This window comes from Balaenoptera musculus, chromosome 1 (genome assembly GCF_009873245.2).
Source record: "Balaenoptera musculus isolate JJ_BM4_2016_0621 chromosome 1, mBalMus1.pri.v3, whole genome shotgun sequence".
Classification (NCBI taxonomy): domain Eukaryota; kingdom Metazoa; phylum Chordata; class Mammalia; order Artiodactyla; family Balaenopteridae; genus Balaenoptera; species Balaenoptera musculus.
In genome coordinates this window covers 7,896,824-7,917,031 of record NC_045785.1, presented here as the reverse complement: position 1 = coordinate 7,917,031, position 20,208 = coordinate 7,896,824, and the positions used below count along the sequence as shown (strand labels likewise).

The 20,208-nt window shown below is 44.4% G+C and overlaps 2 protein-coding genes across 3 annotated transcripts in view; one reads left to right on the top strand and one right to left on the bottom strand.

Moving 5' to 3' along the window:
- PEX14 (peroxisomal biogenesis factor 14) overlaps positions 1-20,208 on the bottom strand; it is a 141,154-nt gene that overhangs the window by 113,135 nt on the left and 7,811 nt on the right. Inside the window, exons 2-3 of one of the 2 annotated variants that reach the window (XM_036862116.1) lie at positions 17,545-17,629; positions 10,897-10,944 (exon numbers count right to left, since the gene is read on the bottom strand). In XM_036862116.1, coding sequence (XP_036718011.1) covers positions 10,897-10,944; positions 17,545-17,604 — 108 coding nt within the window. In that variant the 5' untranslated portion in view covers positions 17,605-17,629. The remainder of the gene's footprint in view (positions 1-10,896; positions 10,945-17,544; positions 17,630-20,208) is intronic. The other variant, XM_036862124.1, reaches the window with a different exon arrangement.
- LOC118900016 (60S ribosomal protein L32-like) lies at positions 16,637-17,626 on the top strand. The gene has a single exon (XM_036862146.1). The coding sequence runs from the start codon at positions 17,263-17,265 to the stop codon at positions 17,530-17,532; it is 270 nt and encodes an 89-aa protein (XP_036718041.1). The 5' UTR covers positions 16,637-17,262; the 3' UTR covers positions 17,533-17,626.

The window sequence follows — 20,208 nt, the reverse complement described above, 5'->3', positions numbered from 1 at the left end:
AGATTTAAACCATAATAATGGAAAGGCTATAAAGGTCTCAGCCATAATGTTTCCTCTGATGTTCCCTTTCATAAAATGCCCGCTTTATGTTGCCTACGTGGCAATGGTACACTGAACATCTGCGTACCAGTGGGAATGCTGCACCCTAAGTTCCCAGCGGGCAGCAACTGGTCACTCCAGCCCCTTGGCTCACCATCACCATCTACATAAGTGAGCGCGCGCGGGCACGCACACACGCACGCGCACACACACACACACGCCACAAGCATGTGCTGAGTGCCTACCTCCTGCTGGGAGCTGAGGGATAAGGATGTGTGCCCACTGCATACAGGATTCAGCAAGGGGCCTAGGTGCGAAATACCCAGGAAACAAACAAACGAAAAATGTATTCTGCTTGGAAATGTGGCCATACGGCACAGGGACTCCTTTGCCACTTCAGCACCTAGCAGCCCTACACGAGAGCTTGGCAGCCTAACAGTGAGACGCAACTTTTCCCCATCCTGTGCCAGAGCAAAGTGGATAAGCTGGAATACAAATCAGATAAACGCTCAAAAAGGGGGCTGAACTGGGCACCCACAAAGACTTGCCTTTACTTGGACTCGGCAGACAAAACTATACAGAAAACCACTGGTTTCAAGAGAATCTTTCATCTGTAGCCTGCCACCTAACCATTCTAGGAACCAGGGAGCCGCAAAGAAAACAGAAACAAAACCTCTCTGTGTTAATACTGTGTAGACATGACAAAGAGGCAGGAACTAAGAAAGGACAACGTGGACCTGAAAACCACACATAGGGATAAAATGAAGTTGAAATCTGTACATCAGGGAGACCGTGTGATGCAATTAGGGAAGCCAAGGTACAAAGTTAGGAAAGGACCGATCTGGTCAAGCCCAACTCAGGGGCAGATGCAGAACGATAACTCGCGTTTGCTGGGTAGGCAGCCAGTGCCAACCACAAAGCATCACTGGGCTGTTTTCCCTGTTGATCTATAATTGGCGAGTCTGTGATAGAGCTACCAATTATCGTTAGACCCCCTCCCTGTATTTAGTTCACAGACAAAGGGAAGCAGGAGAGACCAGTTAGTGATGAGTAAGTAATGGCCACTAAAATACATCGTATTTTACTGAGCTGCTTCGGCAGGAAAAGCCATTCAGAAAATAAAAAGTGAAAGAATAAAATAAGCTAGAGAAACTCAATTTTCTTCTTCCTTCCTCCCAAAGCCACAGTTAGGATAAAATGAGGTTTGTGCAGGTTAATCCTTATGAGGTAAGAAAAAAATGATTAAATACATTAAAAAAATCAATTGTACATTAAACCAAATCCAGGAACTGCCAAAACAAACGCTGCAGCGTTCCTCCCGCTGGTATTAGCTCTGCCGGTCTGGTCAGCAGGGGATACCCCACCGGCCGGAGCCCGCTGAGGTAATGGAAGCTGAGCAGAGAGGAAGGGAGAAAAATGGAGCTGGGAGGGGCTGGGGAGGCGTGCGTAACCACAGACCTGGATTTCACTGGAATAAAGTTATTCCTAGACAGTACAAAGGAAGAAATAAAGAGTCTTATAAATGGGGCTCTGGAGACCAGGCTGAATTCTTCAAAAATCCAATAGAAATAACAATAATGATAATCATCATCGTTTGATAAACAGAAGTTATAAACCACTTTGCTGTCAAATGATCTGCCACTATTTCTAGTTATTTCTTCTGTTCATTAGCAGATTCTATTAACCGCCATTTTTCAGAGAGACAACAGAGAGCAAGCTGGAGAGGTGAGGTTAGGAGGCGGGCCTCTGTCTCTGAGGAAAGCCACTCTCGGAGCTGGGATGGAAGCTCCCAGCATGCCGGGGTCCTCAGGGTCCTCGGATGCAAGCCTGCAAGAAGGCAGAGCCCGGGAGCACTGGTCACCAGCTCCTCCCACGGTGGAGTCAGGACTGAGAAGTCTCAGCCAGTCCTAGATGAACCCCACAGGGCTGAAACGTGGCAGCCAATTTACTTCTCCGTGTGTACCGCAAAACTCCGGTTCTGCCTGCAACCAGCCCTTCTCCCTTCTATCCCCTGCTTCAGACAGACAACTGGAAGAAGACCTGAGAGTCAGGGCCACGGTGAAATATGTGCTTCTGGGATGGGGGTAGTCAGTCGTTCACTTTAACAAGGCACAAGCTGGCCATATGCATCTTGGGCCCCAAAGGCTAAAAGGATTGACAAATCCAGAGTTTCCTCCTTAATGTGCTTATGAAATGAGTCATTTAGAATTGAAGAGAAACCTCCATAAGCCCGGCTTGGGAGTGGGGTTGGGGAAAGTTAAGGCACATGCTGACAGGAAGGACAGATGATCAACCACATGACAGTGGTGTTCCCAACAGAATAAAGACCCATGTCCACAGGGGAAAGTTTCAAAGCATCCAAACAGTATTAGCGTGGGTTATCATTGGCAACAAGTAAGATGTGACAAGAAGATTTTACTCTCCTGAAGACATTCTCCTATCTTCAAAGCAAGTGACTTTTGCCGCCTTAATTCTGACAGTGAAGGATTTGTGGATGTTGATGGGGACACAGATAAAGGATTTATCTGAGGGGGCAGAGAAAGCAGAGACGGAAGATCCTGAACACTGTGGTTTCTTATGTGGAGTCAAAAGCCGAGCGCTCGCTCAGTTGTGGACCCTTCCCTCTGCCAGCAGGAGAGGGAATGATAAGCGGCTGCTGCCCTCTAGAAGCTACCAGGGACATAGCACCTTGCTCCACAGACAGAGATGAAAGATCCTATTATCTCGCCTCCATCCCGTAGCCTGTCATTAGTGAGGTACATGGGTGCAGAAGCTTCCTCCACGCACGAGGAGGCCCACATCACCTCTGATAAATTAATAGGTGCCTTTTCAACAGCTAAGACGCATACAAAAGACTCCAACCAGCCAGAGCGCGTGAAGGCAGAGGCTTCAGGGGAAGCACAGACTCACCAGGCAGCACCTGAACGAGCCAAAGCCCTCTCCCAGACTTCTGTGCTCTGCGAGGCGGGCACGCCGCCCCTGCCTGCTCTCCCACCCTGCTCAAGTCTGACGGAGAGAAGAGCTCAGCAGTGCGGGCGCCAGGGTTTACATCCCAGCCCTGCCGCTGACTAGCTGCGGGAACCTGACTGCCCTGGGCTTGTTTCCTCACTGTAAACTGAGGAAGAGTGATCCTCGCTGGTTTGCTGGGATGAAACAATATAACAAAAATAAAGGAAACCAGCACGGAGGCCAGCACATCATACGGCAGAAGTCCTCCTGGCCTATGTGATCAGAGCTAGCAGTTGGTCAGTTAACTGAAAAATCAGTTAAAGCAGGGAATCATTAAAAACGGGGTCTATCTACATACCTTAAACGTTTCACATTAACTTAAAACCTATAAACAAACCTGCAGTCATTTGCTAATCTTTTGATGTAGAGCCAAGACCTTTTCTTTGAGTGTGGGACCCACAGACTGGAGTTCCCAGACGTCTTTCTTGCATAAACTCCACCCATAACACACCCTTCACAATTTCTAAAGCAAAGCGAGCCCTTAAAAGACATTAGCAAAGCAAACTGAAGTACAGAATACTTCTAGATTGTTAGGATCTTCCCCACTCACACCTAAAAAGACAGCAATCTTTTTAGCAGTTTGCATTTACCAAAACATTCAGCTTAGTTTTCACAGAACCCTCTTTTTACATTTGTGTTTACATTTATAGATCACTCTGTTCACATTATATTTCACCTGTTTATAGCATATTTAACAAAACTGCCTAATTTGCTAACAAATCAACTGGCCCACGGGTTCAAGACAAGCTGACGCCCTCCTGGTCTGCAGAAGGGGTGTGGGTGTGGATGTGACCAGCCAGGAGCTGCCCAGTCAAGAGCACCCGGCACCATGACAGTGAATCAGTTTCTAATGAAAGCTCTTGACACTTTCTTAAAAATATGTATTTATTGGTGCTGCCACTTCATCTCACAAGAGATCTGATGTGAGTCAAAGAAAAGAATACAGCAAACAGAAGGTATGAGGAAAGGGAAAAAGAAAGATGTTTAATGAATGCTGTTTACTCTTCCGCTTCTCCATCAAAACCCATTTTCAGCAAACTGTGGAAAAACCATGTATATACGTATGATCAACTTGTGTGCCTGATTCTATCAGCAGCTCCTCCCCTCCAAGCTGGAAAAGGCAGCCCTGCCCCTGAAGATGCTCTTGCCATGGCCTGACTGGACCACAGCGGACACACAGAGAAAGGCCTCTTTGGTGCTACCCCAGGGCACCACCCCGCAGACTCTGTGAGCACAAGCAGGAGACCGGGGCCACCAGGGCCACCAAAGGCAAGAGGCCACAGAGGTGGCAGCACGTCTTCTCCCCGACAGGGGCAATCTAGCCCCATCCGGGGGGCCAGGAGTCGGCTCCTGTCGGCCTCGGGGTCAGGGAGCACCCCACGCAGATTTACTTCAAGCATCACTCAGCGTCGGCCCCGTCTCTAGACTGTGCAGACAAACTCATAATGGCACAGAGAAGATTTGTGGAGCAACAGGCATAAATCTTGGTTATAACTACAAACCATAAAAGAAAGGAGAGCTGGGAGGGAAGGAGGGAGGGCCGCAATCGCGTCCTTCTCCAAAGCACCACTTTATCTTCCCGCAGCTTCTCAGCGCAGAGTGGGGTTAACTACAAGAGCGGATTTTTCAAACCCAAATTGGTCTGCATGGTTTGACAATGGGCTAAAATATTTTAAATTGAAATTATCCTCAAAAGCAGAGGGCACGCGGCTGCCCTAAGTACAACATTCAGTGCTTCACAAACTGGGGGCTCGTAGGGGATTTGCTGAGTTTGCCACATGGAATACCCACCTTTAGGTCACACTTTAAAAGCAGCTTTTGAGTAAAAATTCTTTCAAGTAAGTTAATGACTGATTTAAAACAACAGAAAAACATTTTCAGAAGGTCACTCTGCCCAAAAAAGAGCTCTATACATCCCATGCCCAGCCAACGCCCGGGTAGAACTCTGAGACTGTGTCTCCAGGACGAAAGGGAGAAAATGAAACCTCTTCTCAAAGAATGAGTCTGGTGACAAGATGAAAAACCCAACTCCCCTGATCACTGTGGCTCTGAGAAAAGGCACTTGAGCGCTCAGCTTCCTGGTTCCCACTCCAGACTGAGGACACTGCTCAGTTATCCAACAGTCAGGGCCTCTGATTACAGAAACGACAGCAAATATAAAGTGTTACCACGAAAGCCAGAAACCCAAAACATAAACAAAGCTGAATAACGATCTCAAATTCCATTTCTCTAATTATTACTCCTAAGAGTTTCGATTCATCTAATAATCATAAGGATACCTTAAAACTGAAAACACAACCTCTTCATTTACCTGAAGGAGGAAAGAACTGAAAGGGCACCGCCTCGTCTACTCAATAAACCTTCTCAGTCTGTAATAGGAAGGACGGAGTAGGAAGAGGCAGTAATTTCAAAAGCAGTAAGTAGCCTAGAGATTACAGAGAAGCCACCCAGAGACGGAATGAGGCTTTTCTCAAGTCCATCCATTTCAGCATTTAGTTCTCTCCAGTTTCCTCCCCGCATCTGCAGGACAGGCGGGAATCTCAGGCACCCTCCCGACAAGGGGTGCCAGTGTTAAAAGAGCAGCGTTTTCCACAGGTGATGAGAGGGGAGTGGGGAAGGAGGAAAGCCAACGTTTCCTCCTACCTAGGTGCCCAGGCCTCCAGCCCAGCACCCGGAGCCTGGACGCACGGCAGCATCCCAACGGAGGAGCACCACCAGCCCCACCCTCTGGGTGCTGACACTCGATTTAGGTTCCAAGTTTCTCACAGCAGCCGTGAGGGGTGCCTCCTGCTTTGGTACCATAAGTACCAAATCTGCAGATGATTCACTTTTTACAAATAAATAAACAGAGCATACTTAGGATTATCCCTATAATATCACCCCCGGTCACTGCCTCTAGGCAGACCCTGAGTGGGAAACAAGAGGTGGAGATTACAGTTCACTTCAGCAAACCTAACTCTGCTACACCCACAGAAATCAACCACTACAGACCCTTTAAATAATAATGCTTAATACTTTAGATTTGCCATATTTATTTATTTTTCCTGGAAAAATGACAATTTCCTGAAATCTCTTAAGTGGCTAGTTTTATTACCCCTGTGCTTGTAAAACACTTTCATGAATACACTATTAAAATCAATTTTATTTCCCCACCAAGTGCTTTGAACTTTGTAAAATAAATATATGTGTGTTACATGTTCTGGATATACACATACACACATATGTACGTGAGTACACACAAAGAAATGCATTGAGCGTGTGAATGTCATTCTTCAGAAATGTTTTGGTGGGGAAAAAACATAAGAATCACCTATCCACAGTGAGCTCACCAACAAGTATACCCAAGTATCAATACTTGACCCACAAAAGATACAAATATAGGGGAGACTGTGCCAGAAGTACGTGCGAGAGGTCTCCAAGAGACAGGCAACCAGCCACAGCTCTCCTAAAGAGAAGCTCACAGACTAGCTCCCTGAATTCATCAAGATATTAATGGCCTTTTGATTACCAGCCTCTGGTTAACTGACTTAAAAACCAAAGAGAAAATCTTGGGTGTTCCAGGTATAAGGTGGATGAGCTCCCCAGAAGGGTGGAGATCAAACATGTGATGCAGAACCACCCCCTCCCTGCCTCAAGGTTCTGTCTTAGCCTCAGGGAGAAACCTGAGGATACATGATACTTCCCTACTTCAGATATGTGAAACCTAAAAAATTAAAAATAAAAAATAAAAAAAAATGGAACTCAGGGGAGGGTGGGGGAAATGGGTGAAAATGGTCAAAAGGAACAAACTTCCAGTTATAGAATAAATAAGTGATGGGAATGTAATGTTTAAAAAAAAAAAGAATTCAGCATACTAAAAATATTAATCCTAGGGAAGGTGATAAAGTAGAATTACCATCATCATTTATAAAGGTACATTAATTGTAGTTTGGGATTATTTTGGTAGAGGGATGCAGGGAAAAGGATAGAAACAAAAAACAAACAAAAAACAAAAACAAAACCTATACCTACAGGTTAGAGGAAGAGAAGATTCATCCATTAGAAAGAAGTTGGTGTCAAAGAGGAAAACGCTGAAATTCTAGTTTAGCCCAATTCCGTAAGTGTTGTATAAAGTAGGTAAGCAATAGTATTGCTGAATATTGAGGAGCTTGTTGTATTGAAACAAGGGAGCATATTTATTGCTGCTTCAAATACCCTAAACTCATATGACTAGAAGGACTCTCAAGACATTACTTAAACCCTGTTTCTGTGTCCAAGCAAGAGAGGAACCGAGTTACTCCACACAGACAACTGTCCACCCATTCTTACAGATCTATTGACTAGGCAGGACTTGATCCTGGCGGAGCAGTGCCGGGACCGACCCAGAACCTCTGTGACGGCCCGAGCACGCGCCCACACAGGTGATGAGAAATCGCGGGTCTGTGGGAAACTGACAGAAGGTTCTGAACACGTCTGGGAGAAGCTAGAGGTCAGTACTCTGGAGCTTGCCCTGGGAGGCAAAGTTCAGTGAACAAAGTATAAAGAAAAAGTAATCAGCCGTTTTAACTCTGGCAAAGAGTTTTGTCATTAACAATCAGAGAATTTCAACTGGGAGTTTACAGAATTCATCAAAATGAGTCTGTTTACCAATCACCAGCCCTGAGGACATCATGACATTATAGAGCAATTATCCCACTAATGTGGCCAGAGTTGCTGGGTTGGTTCTTTTGGGAGCGGAGGAGGATTGAACGGGCAAGAGAAGGTACGTGCAGTGTCGCTATGCGGCTGGAATCAAGACCAGGGGATGGCTATGAACACAAATGTGTCAGTTAGAGACCACAAGACCATACTTATCAACTCAAAATCACAAGCCAGTTTTTATAGCCCAGAGAGGACAGATATGAAAATCAGGCCCTCCTTCCCTAGCAAATAGAGCAAAACAATGATGCAGACACCCAAATACATCCACCGAACAATGAAACTTGCACCGTACTGACTAATCAGTAGAGCCTCTTTTGTTGTAACTCACTTTTTTAATAAAGGGAAAAATTCTTCCAAAGTGCTCATCTAGTTCTGAAAACAAAGAACAAGATTATTTGCCTTCAGCATCCCATGCTTAGCCTTTTTAGTGTAGAGAACAGGCAGCTTCCATTAAGGAATTTTGTGGAAAATATGCACCCCACTCAGTTAAAAACAAAACCAAAACTAACTGAGCACGGTGCTCCCTCAACACCGGACTATCCTATTCCTCCAGACCTGGCTTCAAGTTTCACAGAAACCATCCCTAAGCACCCCCTACCCCCAGAGAACTCTTCCTTCTCTGAATAATGAGGGCTCTCTTATACTCCCAGCCAGGCAATTCTGCACCAAATTATATACAATTTTGTACTGTTTGCTAAAATTATATACAGCCTTGTGCCGTTTGCTAATTGTTTCGCGTGTAACAAATGCATTTTCTTCCCCAAATAAGATACATAAATAACTTGGGAAGAAGGCTTAGCTTTATTCTTCAATTGTCTGTTCCTCCTGAGCACCCAGGAGACAGCTAACACACACGGCCTGGAGGAATCTCCCCTGGGAAGGTGTGACTTGGGCTGAGTGCCTCGGGGCTTTCTGTGGGTGGGCGCTCCCAGCCCATCACTTCTCTGGCACCCTATGACTCTCTCCGGCCCGCTGCCAGTTCACAGCGGCTCATCCTCTACCCCCGACCTGCCACACAAGCCGTCACTAGCCCTCAGAGGCTTCTCTGCCTGGCACCCTCCCACTGCCACTCCCAAGAGGCAGAAGTAGCTCACACAAGACCATACAGCTCGGCTGGTGCCCTCATTTAATCAGGCTGCTGCAAATGGTTGACCAAAAGCAATAAGGGCATGACTGAGAGACTGTGGGAGTTTAATATAAAAAAATTAATAAAAAAAAAAGACGGGAAGGAGGAAGGGTCTACCTTTTAATAGGGCCCTAATTACACAACTCATAGGATCAACCCAAATGAGATGGGAGTTTATTTCGGGTTTTTTTTTTAATTATTGTTTTTTTATATATATATAAATTGCTGCTATGTGTTTTCTTTCCTCTGAGCAATTATGCAGCAAGTACGTAAAGAGGGGAAAAAATATTAATTAAATATAAGGTTATTGTAGAGTTAGCCTTGAGAGAATGAGTCTGAACTCTGGACGATCGCAGGCTACTAGGGTTTGAAGACTGCTCAGGGCCTCCCAGAAAAGAAAGAAAGAAAAATACAACCAACCAACAAGCAGATGCAGAGTACAGCAGGAGAAGAGCAGTGCGCAGAAACACTAGCAGAGCCAAGGGGCTGCAGGGCTCCAAGTACCCAGAAATCAGCGACGCTGCCAATTGCCCAGGGCTCATTGCTAGAAAGAATGCCCAGAAGTGTATACAATCATGCCCCAAAAGGAGGTCCAGCCACTCTTCTGGTGATCAGTAGCTAAATCCGTAGATAAAAATGTAAAAAGAGACTGAGGAATAAAGGACTGAAGAGGACTGGAGTGTCCAGTTGGAACTTCAGTCCGAAGCCACATCCACAACTTCGGCCTGAGGGGCGCCGAGGCAGGCCCCCCGGGAAACCAGTTCCCTACCTAAGGGGCTGGCAAAGCGAAGGCTCCTCTGGCTTTTACACCACTGAGACGGCAAGGAAGGACCCAGGCAATACCAAAAGAGAGAAATGAAGCCACCCGGGAGTGGTGGGAAGCGAGCTGCACTTGGAAAAAGCAGGTGACATGCAGGACAACAGTGCTCCCCTCAAACAGTCCTGGCCGGGCTGCTATCACCCAGGCCTTCCTCCAGCTCAGTCAAATCCAACTTGCCTTCTGCCTTGGAAAGCCTTAGCACAGACTAAAATTCAGATTTGTGCATACCAGCTAAGGGCCTCACGTCATCCCCTCCCACTACTGCCAGAAGGAGAGGGAAGAAAAACAGGTGAAACTACAGGCCCTGCTGAAACAAAAGCTTGGCGGTACATCCCTAAGCTTGCTATCACTATTCAAAGAAAGAAAAAGCTCTGAAAAGTTAAACCTAAAGCTGGCCCCTCCATAAAACTTATCTGTTTGTACAGGTCTTTTTTTTTTTTCTTTTTTTTTGGCCACACCGTACGGCTTGTGGGATCTTAGTTCCCTGACCAGGGATTGAACCGGGCCCCTCGGCAGTGAAAGCGCAGAGTCCTAACCAGTGGACCACCAGGGAATTCCCTGTACATAACAGGTCTTAATACCCAGCCATCAGGATTTGCAGCAGGCCTTGAAATGCAAAATACAATGAAAATGGGGTGGGTGGGCGGGCGGGCAGTGCTCTCACTCAGACCACCAAAGCAAAAGCACTTTGTAAAGAAAATTATCTTCAGTACTTAGTAGGCCTCTTCCCTATCAACAGTATAAGCAGATAATGTTGGAAATGAGTATCACAAACCTAATTACTGACCAGGCAAAAATGGAACTCTCTCCCTTATCTGTTCTTCAAAGGCCACCTGAAGCGCCCTCACCCTGAGGAGCAGAATGGCTATTTCAGACAATCAAGCAGCTACTTGGTCAGGCCCAGCAACCTCGCTCCAGCTCAGCCCCCAAAGGTTTCAGGCACCCCACTAATTACCACTGATTCAAACAAGTAAAATGGTGCATCACCACACCTGGGGTGGATGCTTTCCGTTCCAGAAAAGACCAGGCTTTACTAAGGGGAGATCTCGCTAATCCCTGAGTGCCAGAAGAGGAATCAGAAGTCAGAGGTCACTCGCGGGCTGTCTCCACAGAGCACCTACTCCTAAAGGGGCACTACTGATGCAAAACTATAGGAGCATAAGGTTTCTTGAAACTCAGTATTTTAATTATTAGAAAATTATACTATATCATGGCTTCTTACCAGCGGCTCTCGAGGCGCCACATTTTCACTTCCTGGAGTAGAGCTTGGCTGCAAAGAAAAATAAAAACAAAAGTAAGATCGCAGTGCCACCCAATGGACATCAAAAAAACCAAAGGTGTGCCATTCTCGAGCAACACACACAAACAACTACTTCTCGTATTTCTCACCAGTTTTCCATACCGCAGAGTGCTCTGTGGTGGGTTACCTGTAAGAAGCAGCCCGAACAGCCTGAATTTGCCAGTGAACACGAAGAGACTGTTTCTGGGTTTACTGTCACGGCACCTCAAGAAGGCTGCATTTAGCTTAGGAGGGCCCCGGCAGCTGAGCAGCAGGGGCTGGGGACCATCACAAAATCCGCAGCAATAGGAAAGTCCACAAAAGGCTTTAAGTGAAAGCCAAACTTCCCTTTTGCCATGTCTCCCTGCCACACTGACCAGCGAGAGCAGAGCAAAAGTGGAGAACCAGATTCAGCCACAAGGGGGCCCCAGTTGCCCACACTCAGCATTTTCTCTGGGCATCTATTTGGAGCCAAGGAAGCAGCAAACTATGGACACTGGTTCCTATTTATCACCTGTCACTAAGGATACCAATACCCAGCAGTAAAGAAAGCCGAGTTTAAATCCCTTCTGTAAATAAGCTAGTGACAAGCTGACAGATAAACAGAGCAACCCACAGCCAGGCAGCATGTGGCCCACTCGCCTGGCCCTAGTCTGTTTCCTTCTCTGGATCTCTCCCCTCACCCTCGCACTTACCTTCAACCCTTGGTTGATCTGGCCAGAATTCAGAGAAAGGGAGAGACAGAGACAGAGACAGACAGACTGGGAGGAAATCTACAAATCTCCAAGAGAAGGAAACAAGCAGCTTGAGAGAGTTATGATTAGTTTACTGTTACTGATGTTCAAACCAATTTCCAATTATCTACAGATAATATCCAGACAAATGAGCTAATCTGTGGGTCTCAGGAGCCAGCCTCCAAACTCCTCCCAGCTAGTCAGATGGCAAGTGCCAAGCCTCCTGGGAAAAAGGATAGAAGGTGGAAGAGGAAGAAGTCCAGTCCACAGAGGGTCCCCAAAGATTTCCTCATGCCCAGTTGCTACCACACAGTGGGCACAGGGCACAGCGGCAAGGACTCTGCTGGAAGGACTCTATCTCCTCATCCAAAGTCCTGTCTCAAGAGCCCCTTCTTCTGCCAGGACAAGAAGGTCAGCCAGCATGAAACTAACTAGAAAGTGTAGAAACTAAGTAGAAAGTCTCAGAGAACCTGAGCAAGCTTTCCCTTCCTCCCTCCCCCACTGTCCCTCCCTCCTAAGGTTCCAGGCATCAATAAGCTCATGCGTTCAGATCTCTAGCCCAGACCCCTCCGAGTTCTACACCCAAATGCCTTCCTGCCTCCTCTTGGACTTAACAAATCCCATAACAGATTCATAATCCTCTCCCTCCGCCACATGTGTCCGCTTCCACTGTTCCCTGTCTGGGTGAATGTCACAACCTTCCACCAAAATATGCAAACTAGAATCCAAAAGGCCATCACTGACAGCTCTTCCCCTCACTTGCCAGAGCAAGTCCTGCCAATACGCCTTCCTAAATATCCATGGAATCAATCATCCACTTCTCTCCATTTCTTCTGCCATCACTTAGGTCCAAGCTTCCAAAACCTCCTGCCTGGACCACTGCAATAGCCTTCTAATCAGCTCACGCACATCCATGCTGGCTCTCTTCTAATTCATTTTCCACACAGCAAACAGACTATCACTTCAAAACGATAATCTGATCTCATCCACCGACCCACCCCAGTAAACAACAACAACACTAATATAGAAAAGCCTTCTCAGCTTGGCCACGCGTCTCCTCTGACTACATATCAGGTCTGCGTGGCACCACGTACCCCAGCTCTGCGCAGAACAGACATACTGGCCTTTGCTTCCTCTGTCAATGGGACTTTGCACCAGGTATTCCCTCCCATCCCTCTGACAATCTGATTCATCCTTCAGATTTCAGTTAAGTCACTTCTTTGGGGAAGCATTCTTTCTCTGACAGCCATGACACGGTCAAATCTCCCTAATGTACACTCACACCGTATACCTCTCCTTCAAGGGCTGGGCAGAACTGCAACTTTAAGTGTGTGATAGCCGATCGATGTCTGCGTCCCTCGCCAGATTATAAACTCCACATGGGCAGAAACTGTCTGTGTTTGCTCATCACTGTATCCCTGGGGCCTAGGACAGTACCAGGCATAGATTAGGCCTTCCATAGATATTTGCTGAATGAATGAATAGGCAATAAAGAGCAGAACAGATTTGGTCTGAATGGGTTATATGAAGTTCACTACCTTCCTGAGGGCTTCCTTCACTCCATTTGGTAAATACTAAGTGCTAACATTTATTTAGCTCCTTCTTCATTTCATTCTCATAATAAATGTATGAAATTATTGCTGATGAGGAAACTGAGGCAAGGGAGGTTAAATAACTTGCCCATGATGACTCAGGTAGTAACTGGTACTAAGATGATTTGAGCCCTCCAACTTAATCAAAATAATCGAGTTTTGTTTAGACTACATTTTAGTAAGCAACAACCTTAATGCTACCCCGTAAATAATAATGTAGGTTATTTGACTAGATGAACCAAACTAACACAAACAGCTTTAATATTTAGGAAGCCTGATTCTGATTTAAACCAAAACTTTCTTCCTGAGATACAACTAATCACTGAGTCATCATCTCCAAGGAACTTCCCTTAAAATTAGCTCATCCCCTGAATAGCTAACGTCTGCCAGAGGAAAAACTTTAAGCAATATACAGTACCAAGTAAGTCTCTTTCATCATATACACTTCTGTACCTTTCTAAACTGTGAGCCATGTAAATATATTCTGCTTTAAAAAATTAAATACTAAAAAAATGTAAAAGGAAGCTTCCCTTTCATCCCAACAGCCTCCTCTTCCTTGGGGACACAGCACTGATGTTGGCTCCTTATATATTCTTCCAGGGATATTCAAGGCGTATAAGGAGCACACATGTGTGTGCATATCCCCACCAAGGAATTTAAACAGCAACACTCTCCAAATTCTTCAAACCTTGGCTTCACAGAGCCTTCTGGGGTCTCAGCACACCAAAGCCCAACCTCCAAACTCAATCTCGGAGGCTGCTTAGAAAGGAACAAGCATTTCCGCACCCGTATTCCAACTCACGGTACTCTCTGAGGTCAGTCAGACCTTACCAGTGAACTCACAGAGGACTTCTCGCCAATCTGGGAATTGCCCAATATGATTACATTCTAGATGATTCGCCAGCTCATGTTGAAATATCTGTAATCTAAAATGGACCATCCCCATCTCCTGTCTGTGTCCTTTAGAAAACTATGTCTTGATGACCAAGACAGACTTCATTCCTCTTTACTGCTCTGCACATTGATTTCCTTGATAATAGCATCTGAAATTCTTCATTATATAACTAGTTTATTATCTGTCTATCCTTTAAGTTCTTTGAAGGCAGGCACTTTACCACCTTAGTGAAGGCGTATCTTTAGCACTTAGAATGTCACTTGTACTCAATAAATATGGGCTTAATTAATTTTTTAATTTAAAAAATTAAACCAAAGGAACCACTTTATATACATAAGCCAAAATGAAGCAAGCAAAGGACCATAATAGCAGTGTCTTTCCCTGGAACATTTCACCTACACCAAACCACAAACCTGGCCACTCTCAAAGCAATGTCACGACCCAACGGTTCTCAACCCTGGGGCACAATCACCCCCGCAGGGGCATTTAAAAATGTGTGGAGGTGTTTCTGGCTGTCACAGTGACCAGGGAGTCCCATCGGCATTTACAGGGCAGAGGCTTGGGAGGCTAAATGTCCTGCAATGGACACAATGAAGAACTATTCCATCCAAACACCAACAGGACCCCTGGGAGAATCCTGACCATTCCGCTTCCTCATAATGAGGAGGAAGACAGACTCCCATCTTTTACATGACACTGCTTCAAAAGAGGGCAAAGGCCTGAGCGGGCAACTGCTTGTCAGAAGCTGAACTAAGCTCACACAGGTCCATGAGTCTCATCAGGCCAGCTTTTGTGAAAGTCCAATACTTCTCAAACACCTGCCCCTACATCGACCCCCCTTTAAGTGGTCAAGTCTATTTTCCAGCCTGAAACAAATCCCTACAAATTAAATTCCCACTTAATCCTGAAAAATCTTGACAGGGTGGTTTATGGTTTTAAAAATAATAATAGTAACAGTAAGGTTTAGAAATCACCAGCTGAGGAAGAAGAAGTAGGCTCTAAGGCAATCTGCAGTCAGGATCCTCAGGGGCCAGAATGCAGAGAGCAGGCAGGAAGAAGAGAAAAAGCATCAGAATGCTTTAAAAAACAAACAGGCAAACAAAAAAAGGGCACAGTGGCAGGGAGAGAAATGCGTCAGTTTGGTAGAGACAAAAGGCGCTCTCACTCCTGCTGTCCAGGCATTGACCTTCCCCAGCCAGGAGGTGTGCCCACGTGCTGACCCTGATGCAAAGCAAAGATCAACTGCACACACAGCTCAGATCTGAGCAACCAGAAGAACACTCAGTTCTAGGAGCGCTCATCCTACACCTGCCAGCGACTGTGTAGCTCTGGGTATGCCCTAGGCAAGATATGGCGCATAGTTCTTTGCTCGGAAGAATAAGATTCAATTCAACAAATGTTGTTGGAGAGGCACTGGTATAGTGGCAAGTGCATGACCTTTGGCATTAATCACTGAGGGGCTGTGGGTATACTGGTCAACCTCTCTGAACCTCAGTTCCTCATCCACGGGAATAATGGGAATAATACCAACACCCCACATTCAGGATGAGATGAGGATCATGGAAGTTATATCATTCGTCTGCTCAAAATGAACCAACAGAGTCTGCCCTATGATGAAGTAATAGGGACCAGGTTTACCCTCCCACTGTAAACAACTAGAAAACTAAACAAAATAAATGGCACCACTGTTTGTAGACACTGGACAGCAGGCAATACAGGACTTTGATTCCTGACAGAACAGAAACAAATGATATGAGCCCTAAGACCACCCTGGCTTCTGCCAGGTTTCTGCACATTTCAGACCAAGGAGCCAGGGCGGGGGCAGTGGTGGGAGGGGGGAATCCCAGCAGATCACAGCAACAGATTGAGGAAACAGACTGGAGTTCAGGGAGGCTAAGTCAGCTGAAAGGTGCAGGACAGGGTTCCAGAGAGGAGGAACCCTTTCTTTCTTTGCAGAAAGAAAGCTCCAGAAATCTGCACAGAGGTTTCCTTAAGTCTCTACTGAATATTAAAATTTGTACATGCATAGAATGACACTCCACGAGACTGAAAAAAGATTGATGAAGAAGCTGCAAGCTGAACAGTTCCCAGAACCCTCACAGGTCTCACAAGCCCCAAGCACCAGAGTGGAGCATCCTCCCTGCTCGATCAGGGCCTTTGGTAGAGACCTGGAAGGGCCACATCTTGGTGGGGGGAGTCAGATCACCCCTAGGATAAAAGCGACCCTAGATCAGGACTTGAAAGAATCAGAATGAACCAAAAGTAACTTAATCACCCACCAGAACAAAACTCAACACTCTTTAAAGTACGATCACAATCCAGACACTCAACGATGTAAAATTCATAGCACCCAGTACCTAATCAAAAATTTCAACATGTGTCAAGAAGCAGGAAACTGTGACCTATAATAATAAGAAAAATTAGCAAACAAGAGCATTAAGACAGGTGTCATAACTTTATTCAAGAATTTAACTCATTTAAAAAATACAAATATCAAATCATGTTGTACACCTGAAATTAACATAACGTGGTATGTCGAGTAAACCTCAATAAATAAAAAAGAAAAGAATTTAAAGGAAAACATGGTCATAGTAAGGAGAGAAATGTGAGGTATACAAAGAAAGTAGAACTTCCAGAGATGAAAAAACATATCTGAAATAAAAATTTCACTGAATGGTAATGACAATAGGTTAGATACTGCAGAAAAATAAGTAAGTGCACTTGAAAACATAGGAACAGAAACTGAGCAAAATGAAGGACAGAGAGGGGGAAAAAAGACCAAAAAAAGAAAAATATTTGAAGAAATAATGGCTGAAAAATTTCCAAGTTTGATGAAAACTACAAACTCACAGATCCAAGAAGCTCAACACACTCCAAGCAGAACAAACACAAAAGCGACTAAGGTACACCATAATCAAATGCTAAAAATTCATGAAAAGGGGAAAATCCTATAAGTAGCCAGAAAAAAATTAATCAAAATTAAGAATGACTTCAGACTTCTGATCAGCAACTGTGCAAGCCAAAAAAAATACAATGGAACGGTATCTTTAGCTCTTCCTTGGCGCTGCCTACAGAGGTGGCGGCCACCATGGCTGTCCTCAAAGCCCTCGTGAAGCTCAAGATCGTCAAAAAGACCAAGAAGTTCAACCCACACCAGTCAGACCAATATGTCAAAATTAAGCGGAACTGGCAGACATCCAGAAGCACTGACAACAGGGTGCGCAGGAAATTCAAGGGCCAGATCTTGATGCCCAACATTGGTTATGGGAGCAACAAGAAAACAAAGCTCATGCTGCCCAGTGGCTTCCGGAAGTTCCTGGTTCACAACTTCAAGGAGCTTGAAGGGCTGCTGATGTGAAACAAATCTTACTGTGCTGAGATTACTCCAAGAACTCAAAGCCACTGTGGAAAGAGCAGCCCCGCTGGCCATCAGAGTCGCCAATCCCAACGCCAGGCTGCACAACAAAGAAAATGAATAGACAGGTCACGTGCACATTGTGTTTGTGTTTAAAAAAAAAACATAAAAACTCACCATCTGAGATTTCAAAAAAAAATAGTATCTTTAAAATGCCCACAGAGGGCGGGGCGGGGCGGGGGGGTGGGCAGATACAACATGACTGTCAACCTAGAATTCTATATCCAATGAAAATATCTTTCAAAAATGAATACAAATTAAAGATTTTTTCAAAAGGAAAAAAAAAAAGCTAGAATTTGTCAACAGTATACTTGTACCACAAGAAAAGTTAAAACACTCCAATTAAAAGGAAGAGATTGTCAGACTGGGTGGGGAGAAAATGCAAGATGAAGCTATATATTGCCTACAAGAATCCCATTTTAAACAAAAAGACACACATAGCTAAAAAGCCAAAGGATGGAAAATGATATACCATGCAAACACTAATCATAAGAAAGCTGTAGTGGAAATATTAATCTCAGGCAACTTCAAACTAAAAGATATTACCAATGATAAACAAGGACATTTCCAAAATAAAGGAGTCAATCAAGAAGACATAATAATCCTGTATAAGTATGCACACATAATAGTTTCAAAACACATAAAGTAAATCAGACCGAATTTAAAAGATAAAAAGACAAATCCATAGTTATAGTTGGGGACTTTAATAATCTTCTCACCTTAATCAAAAAGTCAGTAAGGATACAGAAGACCTAAATAATATTATCAACCAACATGGCCTAATAACATTCGCAGAACACTTCACCCAACAGCAGCAAGATATACATTACAGTTGACCCTTGAACAAGGGAGTGAGGCGGAGCGACCCACACACAGTCAGAAATCCACATATAACTTTACAGTTGACCCTCCATATCCAAGGTTCCCCATCCACAGACTCAACCAACTGCAAACAGTGTAGTAATGAAGAATGTATTTATTAAAGAAGCTTTTAAGTGGGCCTGCACAGTTCAAACCTATATTGTTCAACGGTAAAATGTATTTTCAAGTTCATAAGGAAAATTCATCAAGACAGACCATAAAATAAATTTACAAGACTTGAAATCATATAGAAAATGTTCTCTGATCACAATAGGATTAAACTAGAAATCACAGAAAAAAATACGGAAAAATTTCAAATGTTTGGAAATTAAACAGACTTCTAAATAATCTATGGGTCAAAGAAGAAATTACAGGGGAAGTAAGAAAATATTCTGAACTGAATGACAATGAAAACACAACACATCTAAATTTGTGGAATGCAACTAAAGCCGTGCTTAGAAGGAAGTTTACAGTTTTAGCTAGTCACTTTAGAAAAGAAGCTAGAAAAATAAGAACAAATGAAACCCAAAGTAAATAGGAAGAAATAAAATTTAAAACTTACAAACAACAGAGGAAAATCAATGAAATAAAAACTGGTGTTCTGAAGAATACTAAAATTGATAAATCTGTATGCAGACTGATCAATTAAAAAAGACATTAATTTCCAATATTAGGAATGAAAAAGGGGAAATCTCTGTGTATTTCATATACATTTAAAAGATAAGGGAGGGAATTCCCTGGTGGCGCAGTGGTTAAGAATCCACCTGCCAATGCAGGGGACACAGGTTCGAGCCCTGGACCAGGAACATCCCACATGCCACGGAGCAACTAGGCCCATGCACCATAACTACTGAGCCTGCACTCTAGAGCCCGTGAGCCACAACTACTGAGCCATGTGCCTCAACTACTGAAGCTCGCACACTACAGCCTGCAACAAAGAGAAGCCACCACAATGAGAAGCCCGTGCACCGCAACAAACATGAGCCCCTGCTCGCTGCAACTAGAGAGAAAGCCCACGTGCAGCAACGAAGACCCAACGCAGCCATAAGATAAATAAATAAAAATTTTTAAAAAAAGATAAGGGAATATTATGAAAAACCTTACAAACAAATTTGACAACTGCAAATGACTGCAAATTCCTTGAGACACAATATGCCAAAGCTGACCCTAGGACAAAAACAGAAAAGCTTAATAGCCTTATATCTGTTTGTAAAATACATAATTAATAATTTAAAACATAATTTTAAAATACTTAATTTAAAAAGAAATTAATGGACTTCCCTGGAGATCCAGTGAGTATGAATCCATGCTCCCAATGAAGGGGGCCCAGGTTCAATCCCTGGCCGGGGAACTAGATCCTGCATGCATGCCACAACTAAGAAGTCCACATGCCTCAACTAACACCTGGTGCAGCCAAAATAAATAAATAAATAATAAAAAGAAATTAAGTTTACAACAAAAATTTTAAAAGAAAACTCTAGGCCCAGGTGGCTTCACTGGTGAATTCTATCAAACATTTAAGAAAAAAATTATAGTAGTCTTATAATAAACTATTTCAGAAAATACAGTAGAAAAAAAAGGTCGGGGGGTGGGGGTTCCCTGGTGGCCTAGTGGCTAGGATTCCAGGCTTTCACTGCCGTGGCCCGGGTTCAATCCCCGGTCTGGGAACTGAGATCCTGTAAGACGCGTGGCACAGCCAAAAAAATAGGTAAAAATTCCCAATTCATTCTGATAGGCCAGCATTACCTTGACAACAAA